The sequence below is a fragment of the Capricornis sumatraensis genome, chromosome 9 (assembly GCF_032405125.1).
Source record: "Capricornis sumatraensis isolate serow.1 chromosome 9, serow.2, whole genome shotgun sequence".
Taxonomy (NCBI): domain Eukaryota; kingdom Metazoa; phylum Chordata; class Mammalia; order Artiodactyla; family Bovidae; genus Capricornis; species Capricornis sumatraensis.
In genome coordinates, this window is record NC_091077.1 from 17,673,266 (window position 1) to 17,697,609 (window position 24,344).

The 24,344-nt window shown below is 49.7% G+C and overlaps 1 protein-coding gene across 3 annotated transcripts in view; it reads right to left on the reverse strand.

The window, feature by feature from the left end:
* Nucleotides 1–18,407, reverse strand: part of VAV1 (vav guanine nucleotide exchange factor 1) — a 65,174-nt gene extending 46,767 nt beyond the window's left edge. For all 3 annotated transcript variants that reach the window (XM_068979649.1, XM_068979648.1, XM_068979647.1), the window contains exon 1: nt 18,204–18,407. In XM_068979649.1, the coding sequence (XP_068835750.1) occupies nt 18,204–18,407 (204 nt within the window). The remainder of the gene's footprint in view (nt 1–18,203) is intronic.
* Nucleotides 18,408–24,344: the final 5,937 nt, after the last annotated feature.

A 24,344-nucleotide genomic window follows, 5' to 3' on the forward strand; every position in this document is an offset into this window, starting at 1 on the left:
CAGGAGAGTCAGAAGCCAGAGCTGAGCCCACAAACAAGCAGAAACCAGCTCCCCCACCCCCACCCCAGCCCCAGGGAGCCGACCGGAAACAGGAAATGCCTGTTACCAGGGCTTGCTCGGGGGAGACCGAGAAAGGGCGGCCCCGCCGCATTCAGCCCGTGCAGCCCCTTAATCTTGAGCTCGCAAGACTTCTTCCTGCAGACCAGAGAGGGTGGGCGTGCTGTGCATCCTTTTCGAAGCCTGCAAGCAGAGGTGCTGAGTATAAACGCCTCTTCCTGGCATTCAAAACCCTCCCTACTCCAGCCCATCTCTCCCCATCCCCTCCCCTCCCACTCGAGCACGCACTCAACATCTCACTACCAGTACAGGGGATCAGACAAACAGGGTTTGACTCTCAGCCAAGTCAACTGCAACCTGATGGACCTTGGATGGGTCACTGCACCTCCCCGGTACCTCTGTTTCCTCATCCTCACCATGGAAATAAAAATACCAGTCGAATCTCCACTCTATCCCCTACCCAACAGTCAGGGCCACACTTTCATTCAGCAAGCATGTGTTGAATGCCTACTGTATCCTGGGACTGGGCGGTGGCTAAAACAGAAGCTTGTCCCTACAGAGCTTACAGTCTAGTAGCGAGGCAGATACCAAGCAGTTGTCATTGTTTAGCCGCTCAGTCTTGACCGACTCTTTGCGACCCCCGTGGACTGTAGCCTGCCAGGCTCCTCTGTCCATGGTATTTCCAGGCAAGAATACTGGAGTGGTTTGCCATTCCCTTCTTCAGGGTCTCTTCCCCGACTCAGGGATCGAATCCGCATCTCCTGTGGTTCCCACATTGGCAAGCAGATTCTTTAGCACTGCGCCACCTGGGAAGCCCCACTACTTGTGTAAAAAGTATTATAAACCTATTACAGTACAGCACTGTATAACAAATTGTGTTAGTTTGGGGTACCTGGTCTAACTTTGTTGGACTTATGAAAAAATTAGACTTACAGGGAATGGAGCTTGTTCGTATGTAGGGGACTTACTGTAAATATTATTTTAGAGTGTGAGGTGGGGGAAGAGTGTTCCAGGCAACGGGAATAGCATGAAAGGGGTCTCTGATCACTTAGCCACTCATTCACTGATTAGGGAAATATTTATTGAGCAACTATTATGTTCCAAACACTGGTTTAAATGCTAGGGATACAGTTGTGAAAAAAATAGATTTACATCCCTGCCTCCACGAGGCTGACATTCTGGCAGGAGACAGACAACAAATGTGTTACATGACTGTGTATATAGCTTGTGTGTGTGTGTGCGTGTGTGCGTGCGTGCGTGCTCAGTCATGTCCTACTCTTTGCAACCCCATGGACTGTAGCCCGCCAGGCTCCTCTGTCCATGGGGATTTTCCAGGCAAGAATACTATAGTGGGTTGCCATTCCTTTCTCCAGGGGATAGTCCCAACCCAGGGATCAAACCCATGTCTCTTGTGTCTCTAGCATTGGCAGGTGGATTCTTTACCACTGCACAACCTGGAAAGTTCATATAGCTTATTGCTGCTGCTGCTGCTAAGTCGCTTCAGTCGTGTCCTACTCTGTGCAACCCCATAGACAGCAGCCCACCAGGCTCCCCCATCCCTGGGATTCTCCAGGCAAGAACACTGGAGTGAGTTGCCATTTCCTTCTCCAATGCATGAAAGTAAAAAGTGAAAGTGAAGTCGCTCAGTCATGTCTGACTCTTAGTGACCCCATGGACTGTAGCCCACCAGGCTCCTCCATCCATGGGATTTTCCAGGCAAGAGTACTGGAGTGGGGTGACATGCTTATTCAGTTCAGTTCAGTTCAGTCGCTCAGTCGTGTCTGATTCTTCGCGACCCCATGAATCACAGCACACCAGGCCTCCCTGTCCATCACCAACTCCCGGAGTTCACTCAGACTCATGTCCATCGAGTCAGTGATGCCATCCAGCCATCTCATCCTCTGTCGTCTGTCCCCTTCTCCTCCTACCCCCAATCCTTCCCAGCATCAGAGTCTTTTCCAATGAGTTAGCTCTTCGCATGAGGTGGCCAAAGTACTGGACTTTCAGCCATGCTTATTAGGAGGTGGTAAATATTAAACGAGAAAAATAAGCAGGATAACGGGATGGGGCAGGCCAGGAAGGAGTGCCATTCTAAATGAAGGGGCCAGAGAAGGCTCACTGAGAGAGTGACATTTGAATAAAGACTTGTAGGAGGACTTCCCCTGGTGGTCCAGCGTTTAAGAATACACTTGCCAATGTAGGGGACATGGGTTTGATCCCTGGTCCAGGAGATTCCCACATGCCTCGGGGCAACCACAACTACTGAGCCTGTGTGCCTAAAGCCCGTGCTCTGCAACAAGAGAAGCCACCGCAGTGAGAAAGCCACGTACCACAACGAAGAGTAGCCCCTGCTTGCTGCAGCTAGAGAATGCCAGCGCACAGCAACAAAGACCCAGAGCGGCCAAAACCTAAGAAGTGTTTAAAAAAAAAAAAAAAAAAAAGACTTGAAGGAGGGAATAATCTGGTTAGGTGTCTGGAAGAAAACCCTTCCAGGCAGAGGGAACAGCTAGTGCAAAGACCCTGAGACTGGACCCTGCCTGGTGCTTTAAAGGAAGAGGCTGGAGACCGGAGTGAGAAAGGGGGAGTGGGAGGGACTGAGCCACGGGTGGTATCCGATGCTGATTTACCAAAACTGGGGCCATGTGAGGGAAATGGGGCAAGTGTCGCCGTGGGAGCATCCCACCATCCTGCCGTTATCTCCCAGAGTCCCTGTGAGGGAAGCACAAATTATATTTTTTAACATTTTAAAAAGGATTTTTTTGATATAGACCATTTTTAAGTCTTTACTGAATCTGTTACAACACTGCTTTGGTTTTATGTCTTGATTTCTCGGCCATGAGGCATGTGGGATCTTAGTTCCCTGACCAGGGATCAAACCCACACCCCCTGCATTGGAAGGTGAAGCCCTAACCACTGGACCACCAGGGAAGTCCCAAGTACACATGATTGGTGTCTTTCGAAGCATTTTCTCCAACTCTCCCCTGGTCCCCCGCTCAGTCACAGCTAAGATCGACGGCAACAGCCCCACCTCTCTTGGGATGCTCAGATGCTGCACACATCTGGGGGTCACTCTGGGTCCCCCAAGCAAATAACCACAAGACAGCCAACCCCCAGGGAGAAGTTCTGGAAACCCCATCCTTTGAGGGGTCATGAAAGCACTGTGGGTGTTCTTCCTCGGTGAGAGGGAACTTGGAGGAAGCTGAAGACGTAATCATAGAGGCAGATCTCTGATGGGTTATCTGGAGGAGGACGATTAGCTGGGGACATGTGATAAGGAGAGTCCTAAGAAACGAGATCTGGGTTTGATCTAAGAGTGAGCAAGAGTCCAAAAGCAGCAGAGCCATTGAAGCTTAGGAGGGCCCTGCCACTGGAAAGGAAACCATTGCTTATCATTGATTCTTAGGCAAAGAGCAAGAAGAGCTTTCTTTTTTAACTAAGACATTTCATTGCTGTTCAGTAGCTAAATCATGTCTCTTTTGTGACCCCCATGGACTGTAGTAAACCAGGTGCCTCTGCCCTCTACTATCTCCCAGAGTTTGCTCAAATTCATGTCCATTCAATTGGAGATGTTATCTAACCATCTCATCCTCTGCCACCCCTTTCTCCTTTTGCCTTCAACCTTCCCCAGCATCAGCGTCTTTTCCAGTGAGTCAGTTCTTTGCATCAGGTGGCCAAAGATGGGAGCTGAGATAACAAAGAGGCAGTCACTTGCTCAGGGTCTATGAGGGTAATTAGCCTGCTTGCTCTCAGATCCTACCTGTCCTTCCTTTGCTTGGCTTTGTGTCACAGGGAACTGCATTTCCCAGGTGCCTTTGCACCCTTCCTTCCAGCTAGTTCTAGCCAATGGGAGGCCCAGGCAGGAGACCAGAGGGTGGAAGGAAGAGAGAAGCCAGGGTGTTTCTCCTTCTCTTGTTCTGCCTCTCCAGCAGCAAATATACCTCCTCCGTGGTCTCAGCTCCCTGAAGGCAGCTTTAGCCTGAAGGTCTAGCTCCTGTTCAGTGGTTCTGACCCCAGGGTCCTGGTCCTACTACCCCCTTCTATTTTTTTCTTCAATCTATGCCTACGCTCTGGCTTACCTTAGTAGCAGGCATCCCTGGTGGTTCAGACGGTAAAAGAAGCTGCCTGTAGTGCAGGAAACCTGGGTCGGGAAGATCCCCCAGAGAAAGGAACGTCTACCTACTCCAGTATTTCCGCCTGGAGAATCCTATGGAAAGAGGAGCCAGGCGGGCTACAGTCCATGGGGTCACAAGAGTCGGATACAACTCAGCGAAATTATTAATAACTGTGCTTTCCAAAGATGGCAACAAAAACACCACCATCCAGCATGCTCTTCTGCAGTATGACTTGTCAAATCCCCCTCAAGAGGTGGAGTTTGTTTCTCCACCCCTTGCCTCTAGGCTGGTCTCAGCTACTTGCTTGTCACTGAGAACACAACCAAGGGGCACCATATGATTCCTAATTAGGTCAGAAGAAACCTTTCAGTTTCTGCCTTGGTTTCTTAAGAAACACTTGCTGTCTCTCCACACTCCTTCTTGAAAGCCCAGTCACCATGTTGTGAGGAAACGCAAGTCACATGGAGAGACCTCATGCCAGTTTTCCAGGCAAGAGCTCCAGCTAAGCAGAGCTTCAAGTCATCCTAGCCTAGGCACTCCCACAAGAGAGTGAAGAAAGCTCCAGGTGCTTCCAGCCCCCAAATATTCAAGGCTTCTCCTCACAGAGCTGAAACCAGCGTCACCACGCCCCATCTGAACCCCAGACTCACTAAATCTGTGAGAAAGATAACATAGTTATACATCACTTAGTTTGGGCTGGTCTGTTTCACAGTAACAGATCACTGAAACACAGAGGTACTTAAGTCATAAGTACTTGGAACAACACTTGCAGGTAAGTAAGTGCTCAGTTAGTAAGACCTGTTTCTGTTGTTACTCATTATACTTTCTGAATCTAGTCCCATCCATTTCATTAAAATTATTGTTTTCAAAGTACCCAAACCTGGGGAGTTCCCTGGTGGTCCAGCGGTTAGGATTCCACGCTCTCACTGCTCGTGGCCTGGGTTCAATCCTTGGTCAGGGAACTAAGATCCCACAAGCCACATGGTGCTGCCAAAATAAATCATTAATTAATTCATTTACAACAGGGTTTATTGATTAGCAACAATTTCAGCTATTAGCTATTGATCAGTTGCTAATCAATAAACAATAAACCCTGTTGTAAATCAATAAATCCAATAAACCCCAAAATCGGTTTCCAAGGAAGATGGAAGGTTCTCCTGGAAAGAGGAATTTATGACTACCAGTTATTCACACTTTAGTGAGAATTAGCAAACTATCAAAGTGACAGGTGATGGAGATTTACCAAAAAAAAATCCAAGTACCAAGACCTGGATGTGGATACACTTTCTTCTTTAGGTCTCTTGACGTTACATCCTTCTGGCCCCTGACACTACAACCTTATAGGGTAGGTACTATCCTTACCCCCAATCCAAAGGGGGGAAACCAAGTCACGGAGAGGTTCAGCAGCTCATCCAAGATCACAAAGTCAGGACTGGCACCCAGACACCCAGGCAACCAGAGTCCATGGCCCTCAAACAGGGTTTCTAGGTCCTAGCACGACTGATAACGGGGCAGCTATCTTGGGCATTCTTGCTATTGATCAGTTGCTAAGTTGCGTCTGATTCTTTGTGACCTCATGGATTGCAGCACGCCAGGCTTTCCTGTCCTTCACTATCTCCCAGAGTTTCCTCAAATTCATGTCCACTGAGTCAGTGATGCCATCTAACCATCTCATCCTCTGCCACTGCCTTCTCCTTTTGCCTCAATCTTTTCCAGCATCAGTGTCTTTCCAAGTGAGGCTGCTCTTCACATCAGATGGCCAAAGTTTTAGAGCTTCAGCTTCAGCATCAGTCCTTCCAATGACTATTCAGGGTTGATTTGCTTTAGGATTGACTGGCTTGATCTCTTTGCAATCCAAGGGCCTCTCAAGAGTCTTCTCCAGCACCACAATGCAAGAGCATCAATTCTTCAGCACTCAGCCTTCTTCATGGTCCAGCTCTCATGTCTGTATATGACCACTAGAAAAACCATAGTATTGACTACATTGACCTTTGCCTTGGGCACAAGAGGACAAATAGCTACACCTCTGTTCTCTACCCACTCAACACAGAACCACACCACTCCCTCCAGCAGGGACAGCCCAAAACATCTCCCCTGGTAGGGGAGCCACATGTCCCCTGGTAGGACAGAGCTGCTTCCCCCCTACCCCCAGTTAAGAACAACTGCACTGTGACCCAGGTTCAATCCCTAGTCAGGACTGAAAAAAAAGAAAGGAACCACTGCACTAACCAGCACGCTGGGCTGCCGCCCAACTCCAGGGTCAGATGGCCCAATCAGAACTCCCCAAAAGCTCTATCTCCCCCAGCCTTCCCATCTCAGCAAATGATACCGCCATTTGTGTGGGTCCCTAAGCTACAACCCTTGCCTGGCATCATCTGGCCTCCTCCTTTCATTTATTTCCAGCCCTCCTCCGTCCAATCTGTCAGCAAGTCTGATCAGCCCAACCGCCCCAAAATGGGAGGCAGAGGCATTGTCCCCAGCTCCTTGTCCAAGCCCCCGTCACTTCTCCCCGGAACCCCTCCATTGACTCCCTCCTCCCAGGTTCCCTTGCTGCCACCTCTGTTGCCTTTAGAGTCTGGTCACCGTAGAGCAGCTTAAAACCCTCCAAAGATTTCCAGTCCCATTTAAATTCCATACACAGTCCCAAAGCATTTTCCACTGAAGTGCCTTCCTCCCAAACATCATTTCCCTCCACTCACCCTTCAGTGGCTCACCTTCTTCAGCCAGCAGATTCTTCATTCTCACCTGCCTGCCACAGGGCCATTGCACAGGCTTTCTCGTCCCTGCCCCCATGCTTCCTCGAGCTGGCTCCTCATTCTTCAGCTCTCAGCTTTCCTTGACCACCCTGTTCTATTTGCTCTTCAGCATCCTGAACCTTGATTTATTCCATCTGCAACACTTACTACTGTGTTTTACTGATTTGCAGGGGGTTGACAGGAAGCCCCCAGATACATCCACATCAGGTCCTTGGCACCAGTGAATGTGATGTTATTTGGAAAAGAGGGCCCGGGACGGAGGGTGGTCTTTCCCTGTGGCTCAGTGGTAAAGAATCAGCCTGCCAGTGCAGGAGACACAAGTTCGAGCCCTGACCTGGACAGATCCTACATGCCACGGAGCAATTAAGCCCGTGCCCCACAGCTTCTTAAGCCTGTGCTCTAGAGCCTGGAAGCCGCAACTGCTGAGCCCACACGCTGCAACTACTGAAGCCCATGCACCCTAGAGGCCCTGCTCCACAACAAGAGAAGCCATTGCAATGAGGAGACCGTGTACCACAGCCAGAGAGCAGCCTCTGCTAGCCAGCGACAAAGATCCAGCACAGCCCAAAGAAGCCCCTGTGCTTCCAATGCAGAGGGGGTGCGCTCCATTTTTCTAAAAATGACTTTGCAAAAACATCATAAAGGATATCAAGGTGAGGAGATTATTCCAGACTATGAGATGCACAGACAGACAGACATGAAGGACACAGTCATGTGAAAATGGAGGCAGAGGCTGGAATAACACAGCCGCAAGCCTAGGAATGCCTGGAGCCAGTCGAAGCTGGAAGATGCAAATAAGGGATTCTCCCCTATAGCCTGGAGTTGGAGCAAGATGCTGCTGAAGCCTTGATTTCCAACCACTGCCCTCCAGAACTCTGAGACAATATAGCTGTTGTTTCAAGCCACCCAGTTTTTGCGACTTTGTTACAGCGGCCACAGAAAGCAGAACACAGGCAGCCTTCTCTCCCAGGAGGCCACCAACTCAGGAGAGCAGAGAGCAAATCTGTGGTGTTTTTTCCCATCACCCCAGTCATCAGCACAGTGCTGCTGCTGCTGCTGCTGCTGGCTGCCCAATAATAAAATAAAGAGATATCTAACTTGAAGAAGCTCTCAATCTCATCTTTACCCCAGCCAGTAATTAATTGTTCATTTCTCTTTAAATTCTGCGCCACCCACCTCCCCTTACTCACCTCCCTCCCCCATCCACCTCCCACCTCTCGGACACAAGAAGCTCACTCCCTCCAAAACAGTGGTTCTCCCAGGGGCAATTCTGCCCCCCAGGGTATATTTCGCAATGCCCAGGGACATTTTTTTGATCCCACCTTCCTACAACGCACAGGCAGCTCCCAGGACAGAGAATGAAATGCCAATTTCAGCACTACTGGTACTGAGAAACTCTGGACTCAGTTCAGCACTTGATACCAAGATAAACATCGGTGGATCAACTGCCTCTTGACTTCTCCCTGCTTTTCTGGCAACCATCCCTCAATTTCCCCGGATGAAACAGCCCTTCCCCCCGTCTAGTTCCTTTGGGTAGAGTTGACTCCCTCACCAGTGCCAGGAATGTGCGTGTGATCTGGCCTGATCAACCAGACCATGCATTCTCCCAGCAATGGGTTCAGGATTGGACATGTCACCTCCTCCCTCAAATGATCGTGTCCAATGAAAGAGAGATCTGGGGTTTAGGGGCCATTAAATCGACCCTCTCATTTTCCACTGGACACGGAATTGTGGGAATAAAAATTTGGAACATTTGGACACTCATATCTACCTCTATGAGGGCCAAGAACGACTAAGATGGAGGAAAACACTTCAAAGAAAACAGTGTTAAGAGATGGAGGGCAATGTGTAGAGAGAGGAGGGTTCCTCAGATATTGTCAAGACCCTGGATCCAGCTGAACCTAAAGGCCTTGTCTCCCAAGCTTTTCAGTTATGTAAGGTAATAAACATTATTTTTGACTAAGCCAGTTTCAGTTGGGTTTTCTGTCACAAGATCTAAGACTCTTGCTCGAAACTTCTGCAGATTAAGCTCAGAATTTCCTCAAACCTTAAACTTCTCCAACTGAACATCCCTTATTTCTTCAAGAACACTGTTCCCACAAGGGACCTGACTTTCATGTTCCTCTTAAAGTCCAGGTCTCAGAACACCATCCTTGATATCAAAGGAGGACAGTCCATCTCGGCAAGGTAGTCAGATCGTTTGAACGTAATATAGTGAGACTGTTAGAAACCCAAATATGCCCATCCAACATATCCTCGGGTCCTGCCCACTTCCTTGCACCATTAGTTTTTGCAAGAGCGAAACAAAACTCCTTTTGGCCCCTGAAATATACCCTGACTTCCCACAGTCAGTTGGCATGTCATCTCCTCCAGAAAGCCTACCCTGATTGTTTCTGGGACTTCCCTTCTCTCTGTTCCCACAATGCCCTGGGTGCCACCCACCCATCACTGAGTGTGTTACTCTGTCATAACTGCCTACTTCCTCATCTGTTTCCATGAGCTGCAATATGGTCTGTGTCTCATTCATGGTGGGACTCTCCATCACCCAGTGAGTGGAACTAGTACAAAGAAATGTCTCTGAGGTGGGTGGCAGCCTCACCACCATTATTATTTTTGTTATTATTGCTATCATCACCAGCTTCATTTGCCCCATTTTACGGATGAGAAAACCGAACATGAGAAAGCTGAGGCAACTGCTTGAAGTCATGTAGCCTGGAACTAGTAAAGTCAGGATGATCTCAGGTAATTCATTCTCAATCACCGATTACCAGCTACCACTACCTAGTCATAAGCACTCAACAAATAACTACTAAATCAGAGATGGATCAGCAAACTCTGTAAAGAGGCAGACAGTCATTTGGGTTTTTTTTGCTCTGCAGGTCATAGAGTTTTTGCCGTAGGTCACAGAGAGAGAGCAGCCACAATGTGATGACAAGTGGGCAAGACTTTGTATCAGTTAAACTCTGCTTACAAAAAGAGGCAGACCGCTGACGGTTTATAGGGTGCTGACCCCTGTACTGAATGACTGAATGAATGGATATCTGATCAATGTTTTATTGAGTGGGGCTTCCCCGGTGGCTCAGAATCTGCCTGAGCAATGGTAAAGAATCCACCTGCCAATGTGGGAGATGAGAATTCAATCCCTGGATCAGGAAGATCCCCCAGAGAAGAAAATGGCAATCCACTCCAGTATTCTTTGCTTGGGAAATCCCATGGACAGAGGAGCCTGGCAGGTTATATCATCCATGGGGTCATAAGTCAGTCGGACACGACTCAGCAACTAAACACCAACAACAATTTTATTAAGCACCTACTATGCACTGAGTGCTGCCCTAAGAACTAAGGACACAATTGTGAACCAAACAGACAAAAAGCTTTTCCCTGATATTCCAATGGGGGAAGCAGATAATAACCAAATAAGCCAAAAAACTATGGTAAGTCTGGGGCTTCCCTGGTGGTCCAATGGTTAAGAATCTGCCTTCTAATACAAGGGTCACAAGTGTGATCCCTCGTCCAGGAAGATCCTACATGCCGCAGGGCGACTAATCCCCTGCCCCACAACTACTGAGCCCACGGTGCCCTGGGTTAGCTCATGCACCACAACGCATGCCACAACCAAGACTCAACACAGCCAAATAAGTAAATAATTTTTTTAGTTAAAAAAAAAATCAATGGTAAGTCAGCAAGTGCTAAGTACTACTTTGTTGTTCTTTAGTCACTAAGTCGTGTCCAACTCTTTTGTAACCACAAGGACCATAGCCTTCCAGGCTCGTCTGTCCATAGGATTTTCCAGGCAAGAATACTGGAGTGGATTGCCATTTCCTCCCCCAGGGGATTTTCCCAACCCAGGGACAGAGCTTGCATCTGCTGCTTTGGCAGGCAGATTCTTTGAGCCACTTGGGAAGACCCACTAAGAATTACAGAGGAAAATTTAAAAAGGGAAGAGAATAGAAGGTGTTGTCGGGGGGCGGGCATGGCAGACAGGGCAGGGGATATAATTTCATGTAAAGATACCAGCAGAAATCTCCCTGATAAAAAATCTTCAGGAGATAAGAGAACAACCAGAGTATATATCTGAGGAGAAGAGTGATTTGTGGAGAAAGACAGCAAGTACAAAGGCCCTGGGGCTGAATTGTACCTGGTGAGTTCTAAGAACAGTGAGGGGACCCATGTGGCTACAGTAGGGTGAAGGAGAAGATGAGAGCTGAGAGGCAGGCAGAGACCAAATGCATAGGCTCTTATGGATCATGCTGAAGATTTTGCCTTTTGCTCCAAGGGGAACCATGCATGGGAGAGCTGAGAGCAAGGGAAGGGCTAGGGGTTTCCAGCATCCTCCATGAAGTCCTGAAGGGTGACGTTTCCCGGTACTAGGCCCAGAGAGGAAGTCAGTGAACAGAACAGAATGGAATGGAAAGAAGGCACGGCACCAAATATTGACTTTGTCAAGCTTCCATCCCCATCAGCCCTCATGAGCCTGTTTAGATGAGGTCTTCCACCAACACAAGCCAACCCACTGGGCTGAGATTTCCTTGTACCCAGGCCCCACTCTGTCTCCAGCTGAATCCTTCCCCATGGCTCTGGTCCATGTCCTCCTCCTACTTCATCTCACAGAGGTTTCCTCAAATCCACCCCGCTCCAAAGCTACATGGCTGAAGTCAGCTAGGCATCACCCAGTGACAGACTGCCTTCTCTATATCCACCCAACCCATTTCCTTGTCCTTCCTGGCACAGAGCTAAACTACATTCCCAGCCTGCCTTGCAGTTGGATGGGACCACATAACCAAGTTCTGGCCAACAGAACAAGGATGGAGGTGATGGTGTCACTTCTGGGTCTGGTCCATGAAAACCTCCCAGAGTTTCCCTCCTTGAGGGTTTCCCTCAAGGGCTCCAGGGAGGGTGGGGCCATGAGGCAGAAGGAGCCCAGGTCCTGTAGGGACTTTGTAAAGAGCAGCTGGGCTTCCCTGGTAGCTCAGTGGTAAAGAATCCACCTGCCAATACAGAAGACGTGGGTTCGATCTCTAGCCCGGGAAGATCCCACATGCCTCGAAGCAGCTAAGCTGGTGCAGCGCGACTGCTGAGCCGTGTTCTAGAGCCTGAGAACCACAACTACAGACCATGCGAGCCCCGGAGCTTGAGTTCTGCAGCAACAGAGGCCACAGCAGTGAGGAGCCCTCGCGCCACAACTAGAGAGTAGCCCCTGCTCACCAAAACCAGAGAAAAAGCCTGCGCAGAAACTAAGACCCAGTACAGCCAAAAAATAAATAAATCAATAAAAGATATATATATATATAAAGGAATATTTCCTTAATCCCCCAGTTGACCCAAACCAGGTTGTGATATAAGCCAGAAGGAAATTCTTTAAATTCACTGAAGAAATACCGTTCACTACAGCAACTAACATTTTGCACCCTGACCTATCCTACAGGCAAGCTCAGACCCACTGAAATCAAATTAGCAAAAAGAATGACTCCCATTAATTTACATGCTGTCTATCAAACATATGTCAATCACTGTGATAAAAATTTAGCCTACATTATCTTGCTGAACCTTCACACAACCCTGAGATAACAATGCTGTCCACACCCCCATTTTGTAGATAAGGCTCAGATAGAATAAGTCATTTTTTTCTCCAAGATCACAAGGCTACTAAGTACCTGACTTGAAATTCAGAACAGCTCAGTATATAAAGAGTTCCTAAAAATCAATTTTTAAAAAGGGGGCAATAGTCCTAGAAGGGAAAAACATGGGCAAATGATATGAACAAATATTAGTTTGCAGAAAGAAAATGAAAATAACTCTTATAAGAAAGGATGCTCAGTCTCAGACTAAGAGAAATGTAAACTGAGTCATAATGAGCTTCATTTATCACCCAAGCTGGCAAGACTCCAAAAGCTTAACAACTGTTGGCAAGGCAATGAAGAAACCAGCATTCTCATTGTCAGAGGTAATGTAATTGAACAATGCATATGGGAACAATCCCATACAGGGGACAATTTGGCAAGATCTACCAAAAACACAGACTCACCTGCTTTGAGCCAAGAAACCCTTCTGAGAATTCATCCCATGGATATACTTGCTCATGTATCTGGCTGCAATAACAGCATTTATGCATAACTAGATACTTTTCTATGTTCTTTATAGTAACTCATTTATCCTTCGCAACAGTACTTTCACATAAGGACTTATTATCTCCATTTTAGAGATGAGGAGACGGAAGCACAGAGAGGTTAAGTAACATGCCCAAGGTCACACAGTAGAGGAGCTGAAAAACAGTTCATGAACAAGGTTACTGATCACAGAAAGTGTGTCAGAACAAAAGCCTGGTTCAATACAAGTGCCCAGCAATAGAAGTAATGGTAAAATAAACCATTGCCCAGCTGGGGCCATGGAATTGAGTTTAGAGTAAGTTAACCGTAAAGATTCTAAGGAGAGAGTAGGGATTCTGAGGGACTTCCCTGGTGGGCCAGTGGTTAAGAGTCCATGCAGGGGGCATGGATTCAATCCCTGATTGGGGAAGGTCCACATGCCAACACAGGGCAGCCAAAAAGGAAAGAAAAAAAAAAAAAAAGAGTAAGGATCCTGGGGCCAGGCTGCATAGGTTCAAATCTCTGCCTTTGTCACGTTCAAGCTGGTTACCCTGGGGCTAGTGACTTAACTTCTGGGTCTCAGTTTTCCCAGACGCAGTGTGCAAATTAAGTCACTGTGTAAAAAGTGTTTAAACCAAGGATGAGCTCGCTTTTTCTACAAACATCTAGATAATAAATGTTTTCAGCACCATAGGCCAGATACTGTCTTCGTCAGTTACCCAAATTTAGAATTGTAACTGGAAATTGGCCATAGATAAAACATAAACAAATGGGCATGGGTGTGTGCCAATAAAACTTTATTTATAAAACAAGCTGTGGTCCAGATTCAGCCCTCTTGTAGTTTGCCAAGCCCTAGTTTGGAAGAATGCCTGGCATGTGGTTAGCCCAATAGAAGTAGTTTGTTTGGTAAATGGACAATCTAGAATATCCTGCAGTCAATTTTTTATACATGATCTTAGCCAAAAGGCCGAGAAGTGATGCTGCAGTCATTTTTTTAAAAGAATGGGAACACTGTATGAATTGATTTGGAAAGACGACCAAGGTGATGATTAAAGTAACGAAAGCAGGGTATACAGATAATATGTTCTGTCTCTCACAGAAAGAGAGGAGTGTAGTTAATAAGAACCTAAATTTCTATGTGCATAAGAAAATTCTGTAAGGATATATAGTCAGCTTAAAAAAAGTAGTCACTTACGGGGGAAAGCAGGACTTGGGTATCTGAGGAAGATGGCCAGAGGTTATATTTTTCTCTGCACACCTTTTACATGTTTTGAACTTTGAACGATACACACATATTATTTAACTAAAGAATCAAATATTTTAAAGATTCTACCAGGCTCTCTGTCCCCCAGCACAGGGTTTCTCAAAGTCAGCCCTGTTGACATTGGGTGCGTGCGTGTTCAGGCTTGTCCGACTCTTTGAGACCCCATGGGCTGTAGCCTGCCAGGCTCCTATGTCCATGGAGTTTTCCAGGCAAGAATTCTGGAGTAGGTTGCCATTTCCTCCTCCAGGGGATCTTCCCTACCCAGGGATGGAACCCACATCTCCTGTACTGGCAGGCGGATTCTTTACCACTGCACCACCTAGGAATCCCACTGTTGACACTGGGGCTGGGTAATTCTCTGTTGTATGTGAAATTGTCAGATGTTGCACAGCATCCCCTGTCTCTATCCACTGGATAACAGTAGCAGCTCCCAGAAGTGACAACCCAGGCTGACATTGCCGAAGGTCCCCTGCTGGGGGAGCAAAACCACCCCAGCTGAGAACCACTGCCCTAACCCAAACTCCTACATGCTACCAAGCTATGCTGCCAACCCTCCCATTTTCCCTCATCTTTCCTAAGAAGACTTTTTAGCGAGAGTTTATCGCAGATTTGATCCCTGGGTGGGGAAGATCCCCTGGAGGAGGGCATGGCAACCCACTCCAGTACTTTTTCCTGGAGAATCCCATGGACAGAGGAGCCTGGCGGGCTACAGTCCATGGGGTCACACAGAGTCGGACCCCACTGAAGCGACTGAGCACAGCACAGCACATCTGGTGTTGACACTATGCCGAGTGGTATTGAAATGTTACAACAGTCCTCCCCTCAAAGGTGCCATTTTTAGCCACAGTTCACAGATGGGGAAACTGAGGTTCAGAGAGGTGAAACCAGGAAGTGGTGCAGCCGGGATCTGAGCCCAGATCTGGCGCCTTCGAGCCACCACCACCACCACCACCTCTAGCATCAGCCCACTCCTCCTGTTCTAACCCTCCCACCCTCTCCCTTCCCTGCCTCTACTGATGGTGCCAGGATTTATTGGCTGGGGACGGAAGCACAGAGAGGTTAAGTAACATGCCTAAGGTCACACAGTGGAGGAACTGTGGGCTCCCAGAGACAGCAAAGAGTGTCCAGTCACCCTTGTGGCCATCTGTAATGACATCGTCCTCTCTCTGGGTCTCAGATCTCATCCAGCATGGAGACCCACTTCAATCTGACCTCACCCATGAACTATGCCCACACAGCCCGCCCATTCACTGCCCCGCAGCACGACTATGTGGCCACTGACCTGCTCCTACCTTGGGGCCTTTGCCAGGAGCTGTTTCCTTCGATTCACCCAGCTCTTCCCTCACTTTGCCCAGGTCTCTGCTCAAATGTCACCTCATCAGGGAAGCTTCTCAGACCTCATATGCGAAAGTGCAGCCTCACCCTCCCAAGCCCCCCTTTCTCCAGACCACCTACCATTCCAGACAACATATATGTTGCCTTATTTGCCCACTGTCAGTGTCTCCCATTAGAATGTCAGCTCTTTGACAATGGAGTTTTTTTTTTTTTTTTCGGAGGGGCAGGGAGTACTTTACTTATTTATTTTTGATCGTGCTGCGTGGCATGTGGGATCTTAGTTCCCTGACCAGGGATCAAACTCGTGTCCCCTGCAGTAGAAATATGGAGTTTTAACCACTGGACCACCAGGGAAGTCCTGACAACAGAGGTTTGTGTGTGTCCTTGTCCCACTGTCTCAGCACCACGGATGAATGAATGAACGAATATGCTCTTCCCGCTCTACCCAGGAAAGAGTGGAGCAAAAGCAGAGGAGCTCTCAGGAGGAAATGAGAGAAATTGAGACGCCTTCTAATTCCAGACTCCACACCTTTATTTACGGCATTGTGTGTCCCCCACCCCATCCCACCCCCACCAGGAGCCCTCCCTTTTCTCTCTTTGCCCTTCCACACCTCACTGGGAGTTCATAGCCCTGGCTTAAATCTGTTGACAGGGACTTGCAAACTTAAAGAGGCTGTTCCTGGGGCACCTCCCTTTGGTTTAAAATGACTATCTTTTAGCTTCCCGCGCATGGCCCCACTGTGAACAGCGCACTGGATTGCACTTCGAAAGGAGATAAAATGCACAGGGCAGGAAGGCCCAGAGCTCCCAGATAGGGGGGATCATGGAACACCCTTGCCCAGTGCAGGGTCTGACACAGCTAGGCACCAAAGTCAGAGCAATAAGAAAACTCCTACTCACTCTTCAAAGCCCAGCACAAATGTCCCCTCTTGCATTAAGCCCAACTCCCCCAGGCAATCTTTTGCCTTTGCTCCAGGGCCCTCAGCCTAGAATTTTTTTCCCTCTGTCTCAGTCCTGACAACACAGGGCTAGGGAATGTCTGTCTTCCCCAGTCTGGGAACTCCTTGAGGGCCAGACTGAGACCTGGGTCCTTGGCATTGACCAGCACAGAAAATCAGGATTCATTAGTCCCTGCAGCTGCTCTCTTAGAGGTTAATGGCACACCCCACTGCCCTTTATCAGAAACCAGCTGTAGGGAAGATGCAGGCAAGGATGGAAGTTCATCCTTAGGTCTAACCACTTTCCCATTAGCGGCTGTTGAAGCCACACTGGGTCTCGACTGCCCACAGGTCAGAGGCCTGACTGATCCTAGGGCTACTTCCTTCTGTGTGCAAACACATGTAGGCATAATTGTGTCCTGTGGCCACAACAGCTGGCCGGGGTGGGGGGATCTCTGGGATTCCCTCATTCTTTCAGGAAACCTGCCTGTGCTCAGGGAGGGTGAGCCACCCATCTCTCCCATGCGTGGGCCTGTCACCAGGAAACATCCCCAGGGACCCCTCCCTGATGACTTACTGCTCCTCCCCCCATCTGCACGTGGCATCTCAACCCAGAAAAGAGGCAGTGCCCCCAGGCCGCCCCCCCATCCATCCCCAAAAAGGGCCCCCCCCACCAGTCCACTGCACCTCCAGACAAGGCTTTCATCCTGGGGTGGGACCTGAGGGCTGGATGGCTAGTGTCCCCTCAGATCCCAGGGCAGGCAGGGTGCCCCCAACCACTGGCCATCAGCAGACATTACTTTTCATCCAGTGCTCAAAAAGCCAGAGGGAACCAGAGAAGGTACAACAGAGAGAGAATCCAGTCCAGTGACCTCCCCCACCCAACCGCATTCAAATAGGGATTTGAATATATTTCCTGAGCCGGGGAGGTTGAAGTCAAATCCACCACCCCATGAACCCTGGGGCCCTTGCAGAAATCCCTACAGAGAAAAAAGCAGCTATTTCTAGGTTCCCCCAAACCCCAAGAACCCAGTCTCAGGGCTCTTTGGGACTGCCTCCTGCCTCAATGTACCTCTTGGGATGGACAGAGCTAGGAAGACCAGAGTCCCAGACCCACAGTCCCTCCAGCCCTCCCCATGCTGCCCCAGGCCCCGGCAGGAAGCCAAGGGGAAGATGTGAGGGGAAGGAAGGGGCCCAGGGCCCAGGAGGAGGCGACGCATGTGGGGGAAGGAATAGGAGGAGGCCCTTCCCCCATAGCCAGAATCTTAGGGGGTGGCGGGGTCAAGGGAGTCCAAAATCTCAGGTGCCCTATCGACCACCCAGGAGATTCCTAGGGCCCCCTCCGGACCCCTAGCATGTCCCTTTCAGGGTCTAAATCTCCAGCGGAGTCAGCCTGAGGTTTTGGACTTGGGTTAACCCCAAGTTTGCCAGTTTTCAGCCTAGACGTGGGAACCCATTCCTGTTAACCTTGGGGGGCCACCACTGAATCTTCAGTGTTAGGACCCTCACATATCCCCCATGCCAGGCCCAGAGTGGGGGCCAGCCTCCTCTCTTCACTGCTGGCCCAGAGGTGCAATGCATCAACCTCCTGGGTACCAGCCTGGGGTGCCTCCTGCCACCCACCCTCCGGCAGGCCTGCCTGTGGCCAGTCTCACCTGGGACATCTGGGGACGCAGGTTGACTTCCCGCAGGTTGATAGCGTGGGGCAGCAGGTTGTTGAGCAGCTGGCACAGAAGGACGCCATCCCGGAGGGCCTGCGCCAGCTCGCACACCTGGGCTCCATCCCAGGTCACACGGTGGCTGGGCGGTAGCACCCGGCACTGGATGAGCCAGTGGGTGCACTGGCGCCACAGCTCCATGGCCGCTGCCTTCCCAGGCCGGTCCGCACACCCTCGCGGCCTCCTCCACCCGCCCGCCGCCCGCCTGCCTGCCTGCCTCTGCTAGCTAGCTACCACTTCCTCTTTTTTGCCTGTAACTGTCGCCCTGAGAGGGGGTGGAGGAGGAGGAGCCGTGGGGTGGGGGTGGGGGGGGAGCACCTGGCCAGACCCAGCCCAGCCCCTTTTCAAGCAGGACCTGGCCTCTCTTTTGCCCACCAGCTAACACCAGGGCATCTGGGCATGGGGACAGGGTAATTAGGCGGAGACCCACTGCCTTCCTCTGCACGCAACCCAAGAGCGGTACCACCTCAGGAACATACTCAAAATCCATCCTCTTCTCACCCCTCCCTTCTTCACCTCCTTGCTTGGCCAGCCCTGCTTCTTGCTAACCTGGACCAGTCTCCTCCACCTCATCCCCAGGCTCCCGTTCTCACCCACCACAGTCTGTAACCCCCCCATCAGAGGGTGCCTATGAACACCCCAGTCAAGCCACTGAGTCCCACAGCCTCCCTCATTGGGAGTAAAAGTCTTGCCTGTACACCACAAGGCTCTTCCCTTATCTCTTCCACTCTCTCCTTCATTTGCTCTCTTCCAGTCAAAAAGGGCCTCCTCAATGTTCCCTGAACCCACGAGGTCACCCCAAAATCTAGAGTCCTAGGACTCACCCTAGAGTCCTGCCACAGGGCCTTTGCACATGCTGGTCCTCTGCCTTAGACAGCTCCATGGCCAGCTCCCTCATCTTCTGCAAATCTTAGCTCCAGGCCACCTTCTCATGAAGTCTTCCCAAACCTTTCCATTTCAAATCACAGTCTTTATTCCCCACCCCATCACACCCTGTCCCACTCCCTCCCCCCACATTAAGCCCTGATTACCAGTATTCTTGCCTGGAGAATTCGTTGGTGGGCTACAGTCCATGGATTACAAAGAGCTGGACACGACTGAGTGACTTTCACTTTTCACAACACTACTGTCCCTGAAACCTGATATTTTATTATGCTTACTTTTTTCATTGAGTATTTGGAAATTTGTGTCTCTATTGGCTCTGTCTTCGACATTTATCCCATGGCTCTGGCCACCATCATCTTATAGACTTCCATAATGTTGTTCATTCATTTAGCAAATATTTGCAATCCCAAAGAAAGGCCATGCCAAAGAATGCTCAAACTACCACACAATTGCACTCATCTCACATGCTAGTAAAGTAATGCTCAAAATTCTCCAAGCCAGGCTTCAACAGTATGTGAACCATGAACTTCCAGATGTTCAAGCTGGATTTAGAAAAGGCAGAGGAACCAGAGATCAAATTGCCAACATCTGTTGGATCATTGAAAAAGCAAGAGAGTTCCAGAAAAACATCTACTTCGGTTTTATTGACTACGCCAAAGCCTTTGACTGTGTGGATCACAACAAACTGGAAAGATCTTAAAGAGATGGGAATATCAGACCACCTGATCTGCCTCCTGAGAAATCTGTATGCAGGTCAAGAAGCAACAGTTAGAACTGGACATGGAACAGACTGGTTCCAGATAGGAAAAGGAATACAAATGCTGGAATAGATGAAGCACAAGCTGGAATCAAGACTGCCAGGAGAATTATCAATAACCTCAGATATGCAGATGACACCACCCTTAAGGCAGAAAGTGAAGAACTAAAGAGCCTCTTGATGAAAGTGAAAGAGGAGAGTGAAAAAGTTGGCTTAAAACTCAACATTCAGAAAACTAAGATCATGGCACCCAGTCCCATCACTTCATGGGAAATAGATGGGGAAACAATGAGAACAATGAGAGACTTTATTTGGGGGGCTCCAAAATCACTGCAGAGGGTGACTGTGGCCATGAAATTAAAAGACGCTTGCTCCTTGGAAGAAAAGTTGTGATAAACCTAGACAGCATATTAAAAAGGAAAGACATTACTTTGTCCGTCTAGTCATAGCTATGCTTTTTCCAGTAGTTATGTATGGATGCGAGAGTTGGACTAGGAAGAAAGCTGAGCACAGAAGAATTGATGCTTTTGAACTGTGGTGTTGGAGGAGACTCTTGAGAGTCCTTTGGACTGCAAGGAGATCCAACCAGCCCATCCTAAAGGAAATCAGTCCCGAATATTCATTGGAAGGACTGATGCTGAAGCTGAAGCTCCAATGCTTTGGCCACCTGATGCGAAGAACTGACTCATTTGAAAAGACCCTGATGCTGGGAAAGATTGAAGGTGGGAGGAGAAGGGGACGACAGAGGATGAGATGGTTGGATGGCATCACTGACTCTAAGGACATGAATTTGAGTAAGCCCAGTAGTTGGTGAGTGACAGGAAGGCCTGGCGTGCTGCAGTCCATGGGGTAGCTAAGAGTAGGACAAGACTGAGCAACTGAATTGAACTGCTGTCTTGAAGCTCTTATCATTACCTGAAATCATGTGGTCTACAAGGTCTCTCTCCCCACCTCCACCCCACTAGACTGGGAGTGTTCTCCTCAGCCCCCCTCTATCTCACAAGCCCCCACCCCACCCCACCACTCCTGGGATTTTAAAATTATTGTAACCACCAGGGGGCGCTAGAAACCTTCATTGGCTATAAACGAGCTGTGCACCAAAAGCAGGCTGGCCGAGGAAGACACTTCCTCAGCCTGAGACTGAAGTCTCTTCCATATTGGCAGGTGGGAAAGCCCAGCCTGGAAATTCCCAAATTTATGATTCTACAGACACCAAAACTTTCGTCCCCAGGCATCCGTGACTCTTTGCTTCAATTTCCTCATCTGTAAAATGAGTGACAGCAAACTTCACTGTTTAGAAATACAGTAGGGATCAGAGATGGTGGGGCTGCAAAAATCAGAGGAAGACAGGATTGAGCTCCCAGGGCTCCAGGCTTGAATTCCACCTCGGCCAATCACAAGCTGAGTCAACCTTGGGCAAACTTGGGCTTAGTTGCCCCATGCCTCAGTTTCTGCATCTAGAAAATGGGGTGATGAAAATAGGACCCATCTTATTGAGAGGTCTATGTAAAAATAGAATTGTGGAGGCAGGGCAAACAAGTATACAGTAAGCACTTAATGAATGTTAGCTGCAGCTACTGCTTTCAGTTCTGTTGCTATTACTATGCACCCTCAAAAAACTTGGCCAGAGGGTCCTTATTTCTGGTTCCAGATCCCCCCCATACACCTTCCTCACGCTTGTCTCCAGGCAACAGGATGGTTCCTCTCCTTCCCTCCACCTAGGAAACCACCTGAATGTTTGCCCCCTATGTCCCGCCAGAGTCTAGATCAAGTCCAGCTGTCTGTTACTGGGAAAGCCTGTCGTGTTTTCCCGCATCTCTCTCCACAAACCCGACACCCAATGTGGGGTTCCTTCCGAGAAACCCAGGGGGGCAGTCTGGAGGAAGCGCACTCTGCCACGTCACAGCCGCCACCACTCCCGGTCGTGTGAGACAGCCCGTAAGGGCCGCCCCGCCCCTGCCCGGAACAGAGGAGCTAGGAGACATCCCTTGCCCCGTCGCAAAGGGTCAGGGGCTCTTAGGACCAGCCTGTGGCCTTAAGCGGAAACAAGGGGCAGAGCTCTAAGGGCGGGACTAAAAGAGTGACTAGATGAGTGGGCGTGGTCAGCCTGAAGGGGCGGGGCAAGTTTAAGGGGGCGGGTCCACTAGTAGGAACGAAAGGAGTTCCCCGGGGAGCGTGACCTACCGGAAGACGGTTCATCCAAGGGGGCGTGGTTAGCGAAAAGAAAGTTTATAAGGGGCGGGGCGATAATAAGGGGCGGGGCGATGAGTTACAGTAGGAGAAAGGGCGGGGCCTGGAGGGGAGGGGTTTAAAGTGGGCGGCACCAGGTGATGGCGCTAGGTTCCCTTTGGGAGCGCCAGGGGAAGGCTGGACCTGGTTGGGGCGGGGAGGGAGGGGTCGGGAGACGCAGAGCCTCAGGCTTCCGCCTGGCCCCAAGTTCTTGCGAGCTCCGCGGGTCCCGGCCCAGGTGAGTGAGGGGCCCCAAGCAGAGCCAGGACCGGGAGATTTGGTGGGGGTAGGGAGTTCTCTTTTCCAGGTGAGGACACCTGCTCTCTGGAAGAATCTCTGTCCACGCGCGTCCGCGAACGTAAAAGGGGTCACCTGATTGGGTCACTGTGCATCATGCGTGTCTGTGTACCTGGGCGTCCTCCTCCAAGCGTATTTTCTCTGCAACATGGACAGCCTCCCTGCTTCCATGCCTGAGCAATGTTTTTAAACCACAAACCAGATCGTGCCCCTCTCACTTCATACCTTTCCGTAGCTCCTCTTCCATCCCACCGAGACGAAAATTCGAGGTTCACCAGTTTCCTGCATCGTCTCTGCCTAACCTCACTGCTCTCCACTTTGCTTGTGGCTCACAGCATTGTCACACCTGCCTCCTTGACCACGTAAAACAAGAAGCAAGCTCTGCACCTTTGCCCTCCCTGTATATCCCTCACCCGTACTGCTCTTTCTTCACATCGTTGCTTAACTGTTTCCCCCGCTTACTGAGATCTCAGCTCCCAAGTCACTTCGTGGGAGACAGCCTTCTGACTACCTATTCATATTTAAGGTAGCCTCCCCCGGCCAGCCTCTCTTTACATCTCCCTGTCTTATCACCTTCGTTGTTCACCCTTAGACATTATCTTCTTCATTCCTCGTGCACTTATCTGTTTTGTGTGTCTCCTCCACCGGAGGGGCCTTGGTCTCATTCATCACTGTTTCTCCTTGGCACACAGTAACCATTCAACCAGTCAGTACTTTGCTCACTTTTGAGTCTCCGTGTCCACCTGGGCCCCTGTCTGGTGCAAGTGGCTGCCCCCTGCAGGAGTATATGGTCAACAGAAAATGAATGATCCCCTCCCTTCTTTCCCCAAACTTGCCTCTCACCCACCTCCTCTCTTGATTTCTGCCCCCTTCCTCTCTCTCCTGCCCAGATACCCAGAAATTATTCCAAATGATGCAGGACAGGTGGATGACTTAATTGGCCTGTGGCCATCCTGTGACTACTCTGAGCTCCCCCTGAACAAACCAGAGTCAGTGATGCATCTTCATATCCACTAAAGGGCACGCAAGACAGAGGATGCTGGAGTCAGGGGACTCTTAAAACCGAGGCCTGGCCAGGCCCAGCTGACAAACAGGAAGTGCACAGGTATCCAGGAGACACACCTGGTATTCAGGTATGTGGCGCCTGGAGCCAAAGCTCTACTCAGCTCTCCCGCCCGTTTAGCCACCTCAGACCAGTCTGGGAACTTCCTGGCCCTTTCAGGCCATCAGCCCAGCTGACTCAGGTCCTAAAAATCTTCGTGCTTTTTCTCTGCAGACCTGGCCAGGCCCAGAAGGCCCTGGGGGTAGGGGAAGCAAGACACTTTCCCCACCACCACCTCCTGCTCCCTCTCCCCCTCTTCCCTCTCTTCCAGAGCAGTTTTTTCACCAGATGCTTGAGAGACCTGGGGCCTGAGTCACGTGCAATGATCAAGGGGTCCTAGAGCATCCATGTCCTAAGTTTGATCACAGTAATAAGGAAGTGGATCGGCTCCAAACTATGAAAACCTGTAGATGTCTATTTGCTGTTTGCTGACTTGTCTACAAAAATGTGACCTTTTAATGGGCTTCCCTGGTGGCTCAGAGGTTAAAGCATCTGCCTCTAATGTGGGAGACCTGGGATTGATCCCTAGGTCAGGAAGATCCCCTGGAGAAGGAAATAGCAACCCACTCCAGTGTTCTTGCCTGGAGAATCCCATGGACGGAGGAGCCTGGTGGGCTACAGTCCACAGGGTCACAAAGAGTCGGACACAACTGAGCGACTTAACTTTAACTTTAACTTTAATGGTCTTTTAAAATGGGTTTCCCCCCTGGCTCAGTGGTAAATCACTTGCAACCCAGGATTTGGCTGAAGATACAGTTGATCCCTGGGTTGCGAAGATCCCCTGAAGGAGAAAATGGCAACCCATTCC